The 10,275-nt window shown below is 37.4% G+C and overlaps 1 protein-coding gene across 4 annotated transcripts in view; it reads right to left on the reverse strand.

The window, feature by feature from the left end:
* LOC137131311 (adhesion G-protein coupled receptor D2) overlaps nucleotides 1-10,107 on the reverse strand; it is a 90,055-nt gene extending 79,948 nt beyond the window's left edge. The window contains exons 1-15 of one of the 4 annotated variants that reach the window (XM_067512390.1): nucleotides 9,952-10,100; nucleotides 9,835-9,865; nucleotides 9,348-9,372; nucleotides 8,641-8,838; nucleotides 7,687-8,328; nucleotides 6,098-6,271; nucleotides 5,827-5,900; nucleotides 5,154-5,450; nucleotides 4,677-4,788; nucleotides 4,169-4,315; nucleotides 3,758-3,860; nucleotides 3,318-3,429; nucleotides 2,948-3,003; nucleotides 1,623-1,749; nucleotides 944-1,047 (exon numbers count right to left, since the gene is read on the reverse strand). In XM_067512390.1, coding sequence (XP_067368491.1) covers nucleotides 944-1,047; nucleotides 1,623-1,749; nucleotides 2,948-3,003; nucleotides 3,318-3,429; nucleotides 3,758-3,860; nucleotides 4,169-4,315; nucleotides 4,677-4,788; nucleotides 5,154-5,450; nucleotides 5,827-5,900; nucleotides 6,098-6,271; nucleotides 7,687-8,328; nucleotides 8,641-8,838; nucleotides 9,348-9,372; nucleotides 9,835-9,864 — 2,201 coding nt within the window. In that variant the 5' untranslated portion in view covers nucleotide 9,865; nucleotides 9,952-10,100. Of the gene's footprint in view, nucleotides 1-943; nucleotides 1,048-1,622; nucleotides 1,750-2,947; nucleotides 3,004-3,317; nucleotides 3,430-3,757; nucleotides 3,861-4,168; nucleotides 4,316-4,676; nucleotides 4,789-5,153; nucleotides 5,451-5,826; nucleotides 5,901-6,097; nucleotides 6,272-7,686; nucleotides 8,329-8,640; nucleotides 8,839-9,347; nucleotides 9,373-9,834; nucleotides 9,866-9,951 lie in introns of all 4 variants that reach the window. The other 3 variants (XM_067512389.1, XM_067512391.1, XM_067512392.1) reach the window with 3 other exon arrangements.
* Nucleotides 10,108-10,275: the final 168 nt, after the last annotated feature.

The following is a 10,275-nucleotide window of genomic DNA, read 5'->3' on the forward strand; positions in this document are numbered from 1 at the left end:
ATCTCTATCAAAGGCATTCACATAACACAAATAAAAGAAAATAAGCAGCAAGAATGTAAATGTAAAGTGTCTCCTGATGGTTTAGCCTATTTAAATGTATGCTGAATCACTGCATTGTGACCAGTACAATGCCACGTGTGTGTATGCATTTGTGGGGGCGTAGTCACACATGTTTTTGTGTGTTGTGTGTATATGGGTAAAAAAATACGAAGACATAATATACCAGTATGTGTGGGAAATGCATGGCTGTGCTCAATTTCAAAACAATGATAAATCTTCAGGGCTGTTCCTCTTTAACTGATTGTGATCCCTCAGTGACCCTACCGTTAATTAACAGCTGCAGAATGCTGCTATAAACCTTCAGAGAGGACCCACATGTAGACAACAGTAATTACTGAATTAGCACTAGTCAATACTCGTAGCCGCCTTAAGACCAGAGCATGAGCAACAACAATACCAGCAAGTCTGTTTGTGTATAGTGGACAGTGTAAAACCCGATCCAATATAGGTTGTTGACTTTATCAGCATACGGACGTACTCTATAAAACACAATTTTATGTGATTTTCAATTACTGATGCAGTTAAGAGAAAAAAATCCCCAATAAAACAAAACAAAAAAGTGTTGCATTGGACAATGGAAGTGAATATGGGTTCATGAAACTCCACATACGAATGTCTAAATATTAATAGTGCCATGCTGTTAAAATAGCTAATGCCATTTGAATTGTTCTTTTTTTTTTTTTTGCATTTTTACAGACAATAAAATATTTTGCTAAAGAATTTTCATGCTCTTAGTGCAAAGACAAGCAGGCTTAAATATCAATTACTGAGCCAATCTTTACAAAAAAAAACACAAAAAAAAGCAATACAATACACTAGACTCTAAGAGCAACTAGGCAGCTATGTTGGCATCGTAGGGGAGACGGCAAAATCAGCTACTCACCCCAGTACAGTGAACAGCATCAAGGTCACAACCAGCGCACACAGAGAAGCACCAGCACCTATGAATGTAAGCTTGGTCAAAATAAGCTCTTCCTCCGTACTCCACTGGGATAGAAGGAAGGAGGGAGTGAGAGAAAAGGAAAAGAGAGAAGTATCTTGTCAGAAAGGCCAAGTAGTTAACAAGCAGCTGTCCCATAATAATCCACATAATCCACCTAGAGCTGGCCCTCAAAGATCCAGACTTCCTACATTTTAGCTAAATTTGTTTATCATTTAATTACAAAATAAGTGCTGCTAATACTTTACCATTTAATTAGATAGACAATAAGAACCATTCTAACAGTTCATTCTTCAACAAGAAAAACACACTGGGCGTGACACCTGATGGTGAATATAATTTACTGCAAATCTAATACGCAATTTCCGAAGTCACAGATCTCAACCTGGATTTGGATTTCACAACAGCAAAATATAGCATTTGACATAAGTAGTTCTAATTTTTTTTAGGACACATATTTTTTAACAAGGTTAAGACAAATAACATATTACATTCAGTAGGTTTTGATGACCACAGGTTGCATTGAGTTCTGGCTTTCAAACATATACTTTATCTTTTCCCAAATGCAACAGCTTATTTAAATGTGCAATTTAACTTGATAATTAAGCATCTCATGAGTTACCTTTGCTTCCTGGTAATTCATAAGCACTGCAAAGTTGGTGGTGTGATTACACTGACAGGAGGTGGTACCAGAGCCTGAAAAGGTGACCCTGCAACCATCACTGGACCATCCACTTGAATGATTTTGCCTATACAGTACATTACACAATAAGATTATAAGAACAGGCATTCAGAAACACACACTCCTGATTTGTCAAATAGACCAGAGACATTTAGGTTAAATATAAATATAGGTTGAATATCTAATCTAATATTAGCAGCTAAATAAACATGTAATATACATACAGTGCAATCATTAAGTTTTCAGAACTCCTTCGCTTTTTTCAATTTCGATATGCTGCAGTCTGATAATGCAGTTTTTTAAATTATTTCTTCCTTATTGTCAAATTCAGCACCTCATAATGACAAAGTGAAAACACAATTTGAGTGTTTGTGTTTGCAAATTTAAAAACACACAATATCACATTAGAATAAGTCTCAGACCTCTCTGCAACAACATAGCTAAGGTGCCTCTCATTTCTGCACTTTGACAGGAGTCCAGCTGTGCTAAGTCAAATTGATTGGACATAATTTGGAAAGGTACACAACTCTCTATAGAAGCCCACACAACTGATAATGCATACTGTATCAGAACAAAAGCCATGGTCAAAAGAAAAACCTGAAGGCACAGATCGGGGCATGGCTACAAAAAAATAAATCTGCTTCACTACAGGTTCCAAAGAGTACAGTGGGCTCTATAATTCAAATGAATGAAGGCACAACCAGGACTCTTCCATAAGCAGGTCATCTGGCCAAAATGAGCAATGGGGGGAGAAGGACCTAAGTGAGAAGTGACCAAGAACCAATGGTTGCTCTGACTAACCTCCAGAGACCTTAGACTGGGCTGAAGATTCACCTTCCACCAATACAACAATCCTAAGCACACAGCCAAGACAACACAGGAGTGGCACTATAGAACAACTCTGTGAATGTCCTAGAATGACTTGAGGCTGTAATTGCTAATACATTTCTAAAATTTGGTCTTTACTTTGTCATTAAGAGGTACTGAGTGTGGAGTAATGAGGGGAAAAAATGTATTTAAATGATTGTAGTATCAGGCCGCAACATACCAAAATTGGACATAAGTGAATGGAGTCCGAAAACTCTATGAATGCACTATATCTATCTACATCTGACTTTTGTTTGCAACAAATTTGAGAAATTTGATATTTAATCAATAATATACCATCTCTTTATCATTTAAACAACAGCTTTAATTTGTATTGACTTAATAAATATATTTTTCCGGAAATATTTAGTGATTTTGACTTTTTTGTTTAAACTTACATCAGGCTGAAATTCCAAAAGGCACAAACAGGAGAAACTTGCGGTGAATACTCCACCTAGAAACAAGAAAATCATATTTTCTATCTTAAAATATGTTTTCCAGGACTCTAGCAATCCAAAAGTGAGATGGATAAATGCCATGTGCTTCTAGATGGGGGAATTCCTTTCTTGTGACATGCTCTGCTTGGAGAGTATATCTAAGACAACAACTTAACTTTAACTCCTCTACTAATCTTGGGCAATGCTTGCTTTGATTAAAAGGTCAGTCACTGGCATCCATTTCGGTTTCAAGCTAAAATTGATTTTATTTAATAAATAAAAAATAGGTTCTCATGCTGTTTGACAACCCCGCCTGAACAATGTACTGTACCACGTTTGATGAGGAAAGCGTGTACTGGACAGCCACAGGGATGATTTGGGCCTTGGAGGGATCACGGATGGTGGCCGATATGACAGCTGAAGCGAGATGAGCTTGGTGAATTCTGCAAAGAACCACAGTTATCATGTTTCTGTAGTAAACCTTAAAGGTCATAAATACAAACTAATCTGCAATCCCAGCTACTGATGTAGACATACTGTAATTTTGACTGTGAATATCTGTATTTGATTTGTTAGTAACTGTGCTCTGATTGGTAAGTAACTTCTGTGATGAGATCTAAAATTACTGCTGAATTCAACACCCATAGAAAAGAGAAGAAATTTATAAGTGTAGCATTTTGTTTTCACTCTCATATTTGAATTTTGTGTGCTATTTAGACAGAAAACTCCTCAATAGGTCAAACATAAGACAACATACAAACTACACCCAACCTCTCAGGTTTCTCCTGGTGACTCAGTGGAGATGCTGGTTTTCCAAAAACAATCTTACTCAGATGACTGTAGTGGGTATGAATAAACATTACTTCGTCGTAACCTGGTTAAAAAAACAAAAATAAGAGCCACTTTATATTTGCCACTTTTCGTAATAAAACTTAGCTGAGCATTGGCTTTTAGTGTCAGCCATGTCACACTTCAGTCAAACAAACATTTTATTCAGTTTTTGTGGGTCATCATTTTGTGGATACATCCCTGTTGTCTACCAAATCATTTAAAACACATGTAATGTGTATATAGAGCATCTGCAAATCTTATTTGATTGAGTGGGTATATATTACTGCCCTTTTATTTATTTAAGTCACAATGACAAGTGCATTTTTGTGTGTATGTTTGCACATTTTCTACCCATTGTGTGTATTCTCTCAAGCTCAGTGTCGGGGATTAGCAGCTCGTCCCAATCATTGCTGCTGGAGGTCTGAGAACCAAGCACAGATGGCTTGAAAACTTGGCTACAGCTCTTTTCAGACAGCTTCTGCCATGTTATGTACACATCTGGCAACAAAGAGCAGATGATAAACAATAAACACAAATTATCAATAATAGCAATCAAAAGCAGAAAATCTTTTCCTTTTTCCTTGTTATACAGCCAGTTGTTACTGGAGATTTGGGACAACAGTTTATGAGTATATTTGAAATAGTGCATTATATCCTGAATATAAATTAAACATAAACATACAAAAAACTACAAATTGCGAAATTTGTTGTTAGAACCTCAAAAAAATGATTTTGCTCTTTTGTTTTGCAAAACATGTTTTAGCTGTGACATCCTATTTCATCCTCTTCTCTCTTCTCCATCAACTATGATCAAGAAGAAAACAGCTTTTAGTGACGCATTTTAAAAAGTTTTCATTACCTATGTTCTTGGTTGAAAGAGTGAAGTTTCTTCTCTTAGCAGATAAGATGTCTGCAAGAGCTTCGGTAAGGTAATCAATGCTCTTGATAATAGTAAATGGCCCCACGCTGACCTGTATTATGAATACGGAGCAAACAACACAAAGTTAAACAGAGGTTTATCAAAGAGAAAAGATGTATTTCCTACACCAAGTAAAATTAAAAATAGAATATAAACATAGGAGAGACCCTACTAAGCCAAAAACAACTGTTTGGCTGAATACAATTTTCAAATAAGGTTCTTCCATACAACCCAGAAAAACTCCTTAATTTTCCCAAATAGTTTGAGATTTTACACCATTTGTTAAACTACAGTACAAATAGTAGTACTTTACGCAGTACACTTACAAACAGTGGTCTGTGTTAATGGGTTAAACATCAAAAAGATTTTATTTTAAAAATCCATGAAAAAGAAACATAAACAAAAGTCAACCCCTACTCCATCTTCTGTCCAGCCTATCCACTGTGTAACCATGTGGGGCTCCAGCAAGAAACTCGCAACCCTCATGTAGTTGGTAACGATGGATACCATGATGTCAGCTGCATCACTTCCCACAGATTTAGTGTTACCCATTGCAGTCAGGTCTATACCAGTCTTCTGGGAGAGGTACAGCACATCACTGGGGGTGAGGAGGTCCAGACCCTCACTTTCCAAAAGATACAAGACAGACTGGGTCAGCTGCTGGAGCCAGGTCAGAAAGACAGCATAAGTGGTGCTGGTTAGATCCTCCTTCACCTTAGGAAAAAAAGATAAAGATTTTGAACATACCTTACCTTGAAATGTGGATGTAATGTTGCTACTATACTAATGGCCTGATCTACAGACCTGCAGGATTACAATCCCTTCCATTCACTATATACAATATATTCTCTAGAATTCTGACTCTAAAGCATTTAGTGTTTGCAAACTTCATCAGACAAAGTTCTCATAAAATTTCTAGACGTTGTCTCCAACACACAGCGCAAATTCTACTTACGACATTATATTTTTACCCTGTCAGTATGCACTGTTTACTCTCAGTTGTTGAGATTCTTCTACACCAATATCAAAGATAAAATATTGTTTCCCTGTACTACTAAAACAATGATAAAGACTTAACTGTCCAACTCACAGGTTTGGTCAGAAGATCTTTGTTCATTCTACTGAAGAATGGTGTTGTTGGTACATCCAGTACAACTTCAAAGACTAATACAAATAAAATATAATGTAATCTATTACAACAAGACCACATGATAAATCATTTTATCTTTTCTTTTTTTACAGAAATTTTTTTGATTAAGACTGGCAAAAAAAATTTAACTCATGATGGTAGTTATTAATTACAGGATGACAGTGTTTAGATAATGATAAAAACACATTATTACATTATTAATGATTACTACCTTTCTTAAACTGGCAAACAGCCCCCCGGACTGAGTCACATTTGTCTTGCTCCCAATTCTTGATGACAGGATTAAAAAAGTCACAACTCTCGGAAATGTGAATCACCGTCACTGTGACTGTTGCATTCTGTGATATACTTTTTCCCCGGAAGGAATGCGATAACAAATCTGGTACTGCAGTGAAGGTATAAAGGAAATGTTAAAAGAATTATTAAATGAATGTTTTTATAATGGTTACAAGAAGGTTTAGTTTTAAATCATTATCAGATAACACGCAGCAAAGTTCAGGCAACACCAAAACTTTGCTAACATAATACAATTATGGTCACAGTTATGGAAAGATCTATGCTACAAAAAGTGTTATTTTTACATAGTGTACATTTACATAAAAAGCATGACATTTTTGAGGAACAGATAACAGTATGTGAATATTGGTCTATAATAGGACACTATGATAGGAATAGATGTTGGTACAGAGACTGAATAAGTTGAAGTTCAGTTATGGGAATAGTGTAGTTGGTATGATGTTTGTCTGAACTGGTCTGATGCAGAAGAGGAGGGAAAAAAATTACCCTGTGAGCATAACAGGGTAACAGATACTGCCATGTTGGCAATCTCCTTCAACAGCTACTGCAACATAAAAATGTATCTTTAAAACAAAGTTCCTATAGATGAGTGCTATCCTTTTTTCATGCTCATTTTCAGGAAGCAAGGGCAGTTTGATTTTAGGGGAGTTGGGCCTTCATTGCTCACTGGAGAGCATGATGTCAGAACGAGAGAAGTTTGTTTCGAAGGGTGGGATTCACAGTGACGTGAGTCACAAAACATTTACTAAAACCATAAGGAGCCCCATCGTTTGCCAATTACAACTTGGATCCCATCTCCCCTGTTCAGTGGTGAGACACAAGAGAGAAAGAAATTTCCTCTTTCCTTCAGTCTCATTAAACTGTGTCGTGTTTGATACTGAAAAGAAAGAGTGTTTGTGTGTTAGTGTGTGTGTTTGCTGTGTAGATGCAAGATTGCAAATGTCATGCTAAATACAGAAAGGAGAAGGGTGTTTTATGCTTCCTTACTGATCCCATGCTGAGTCATTCAATAATGGTAATACTATAATAATAATAACAGCCAAAACCTAAAATGTTCCACGTAATAAACCTGTACAATACACTATTTCTAAGGTAGTGTGTACCGTTGCTACTTTAAACAAAATTTGCTACTTTCCATTAAGCCTAAAATCCCCTTTTAACTGCAACCAGTATTTATGAAAATTATGTTACGACTGGTGTGATAAGAGAGAAAGGAGGAGTGTAAGTGTAGAGGAAGACTTGACAGAGAGAATGTTATGTCTAGTTGTATCTGCATTTTGTAACAAAGTAATTATAAGCTGAACAACGTGGGCTTCACATACAAGTGTAGTCCAAAATTACTTTTAAATTACCTTCCAAAACTGCACCAGCGACAAACTAGCTGAACTGCAAACAACACACGAATGCAATGCTTGACTTTTGTAGGCAAATTCAGGTCCCTTCTGTCATTTACAAAGAAAACTATAGCTGACCCGTCTTTAGAACTGATGATATTGAATGTACCTTGACATGGGTTGTGTTTCCACAGCTTTGTAATGGACGACTCTATTTCCAGAGCTGTTTCATTCCATTTGAACACTAGCCCAGAAGCAATGGGTGAGCACTCCTTTTCCATTGTGTTAATTTCGCTGCTGTTCAGAACACGATCCCAAATGTGCAGCTCTGTGATGCTCCCTGAAAATGACTGGTCCTTACTAAATGATCCCCCAAAGGTGTCCTGCTCCTGCCCAATAATGAAAAGGCCATCAGGACCAATGCTCTGAGAACGTCTTAAGCCTTTACCCCAGGAGACTTTAGAACCATCGGTAAATAATGCCCAGCCTCCATCATTGTGTTTCCAAGAAATGCACACGGAGTGCCAGAGGCCGTCGTGGTTAAAGGTTTCTTTGTAAGGCCCATGAGTTCCATGGACCATAAGTGCCAGCTGCACAGGCTTGCCATAGGTCAGATTTGCTCTAAGTTGGAACTCATTAATAAATGACGGAATGGAATATGAGAAAATGGTCGAAATTCCAAGGCTGTCCAAAGCAAAGCGAAGACGGGTGCAAACAGTCACTGATCCCATGGAGTGAAACTTGTGCTTGAGGCAGGCTTTCTTAGTATCAGAGCGCCCGGTGAACTCCAGGATGAGGGACTGAGGTGCACCTTTGGTTTTATCCCACACACAAAGAAGAAAGAGGCATTGATGTGAAACAAAAACAATTCCTGGCACAGCTTGTAGAAAAGATGGAACATAATCACAAATGTCTACATTGTGATCCTATTCCTACTGTAAACACTTATTCACAGTGGTTAAGAGTGTTGAAGGCAGCATTATGGATCATGATCCTTATTGACATTTTAAACATTGAGTAGTCCGTAAAAGGTCTTGGAAAGAAAAAATATTTGCCCATAATTTTAAATAACAAAGTGCTAAAATGTTAACATGAAGTGTCTAGAAATGCCCACCAGACGTACTTGTCAGATGTGTCGTGTCTTTCCTGACAACCCAAACAGGTTGAGAGATGTTAAGAGAGTTTATAATGCTTGTTAGCTCTTCTTGATTGGAGAAGGTGGCTAGGGCCCCAGATCGCTTCTTACAATGTTCCTGTGCCTCATTCAACTGCATAGGAGAAGGTACATACTCATAATAGGTCCTGATTTCCTGTGTAAGAGCTGTTCCAAAAAGATAAAATCAGAAATATGATGAAATCCCTGCCTGACAGCAATGGTAAAACTTCAGACTGAACAAGTAAAATTTTTAATATCCACTTAAGTGTAAGAACATTTTCTTTATCTTAAAAACATGTAAAACTTACATGCAACCTCTAGTTTAGCAAGGTTCAGGTTTGAAGTGAGGATATATTGCCTTTAGAATAAATGTTGGAGGTTAGCATTTAAAAAGGGAATATGTCATGCTCCCCATAAATTTAGAGATTGTGATAGTGCATCTTAGTAAACAAACACATAAAATTTGTTAAATTATTTTAACAACTCAAATTAAGCAAACTTAAACTAATCAGAAGTCTCAAACTAGTTAAAACTTCTAAATATCATAAATGTTAGTGGGGTGGCTAAAGTTGGGGTAAGCCTCTTGCTAGCTTAACTTAAATGGACAAATGCTAACTTAAACGTAATTGCACACTTTCTCGAAACAAACAAACTAAAACACAAACCTCACTCACCTGATATACAGCCTTGAAAACAAACCTGAAAAATAAGAAAAGGTTGAGCTCACTGCTGGATGTTAAAGTGACAGATAATGCACTATAAGTGTCCGGGTTAAGGGGGAAGAGCGATCTAAACGATCCGTGATTGTAATTGGCGCTTTTGCAGCCAATCAGAAACATGTATCAAGATTTACGCTCGTTAGCCTAATCTAGTGATAGATTGCGTGATAGTGGCGGGAGCGACAGGAATCGCTCTATCTATCAGAAGCCATATTTTAATCCACAAATCGAAGAAAAAAAGCACTGCACTGTGTAATAAGATTACGGCTTTTTCTGCTATAAAGACTGTAGAAAACCACTCTCCACTTGCACATTGAGTCGTCTCTGCATCTCGTGCCCAATTGTTTTTTTAAAGAAACGAGACACCCGGGCAAATGACATTTTTGGGGAAACTGTATCAACCAACTGCGCAAAACTTCGTTCAAGAAGATTGTGTACTTACAAGTAGCACTAAACTCGAAAACCAAGGCATCCTAGAAACATCAAAACAAAAACAGATTTTTTTTTAGCTGGGAATAAAATGAATCATGCGTTCATACACATCCAGGACTTGTTTTACCTCTACTTATTCGTGCTGGTAGCTTTTTGCGCCTTCTCATTCCAGTCGCGTCGTTGCTGTGAACGCAGCAATTAACCACTTAAAGCTTTTTTTTATGTATTTATTTTTTTTCAAGAAATAGTTCTACTAAAGTTGTATGAGTTCTTCTCAGTTGTGCTTTCGATCCGTCACTGACGAACAAGAGGAGCGTTCAGCGGATAGAGGGAGGATGCAGAGGAGGCTGCAGGGAGGAGTGGGCGTAACCTGGAGCGAGGATATGGTTACACAGGTAGCGTTCATGGACGTCCAGGCGCCTTTAACTGGTTTTCCATTAGTCTGTTTACC

The sequence above is a fragment of the Channa argus genome, chromosome 8 (genome assembly GCF_033026475.1).
Source record: "Channa argus isolate prfri chromosome 8, Channa argus male v1.0, whole genome shotgun sequence".
Classification (NCBI taxonomy): Eukaryota; Metazoa; Chordata; class Actinopteri; order Anabantiformes; family Channidae; genus Channa; species Channa argus.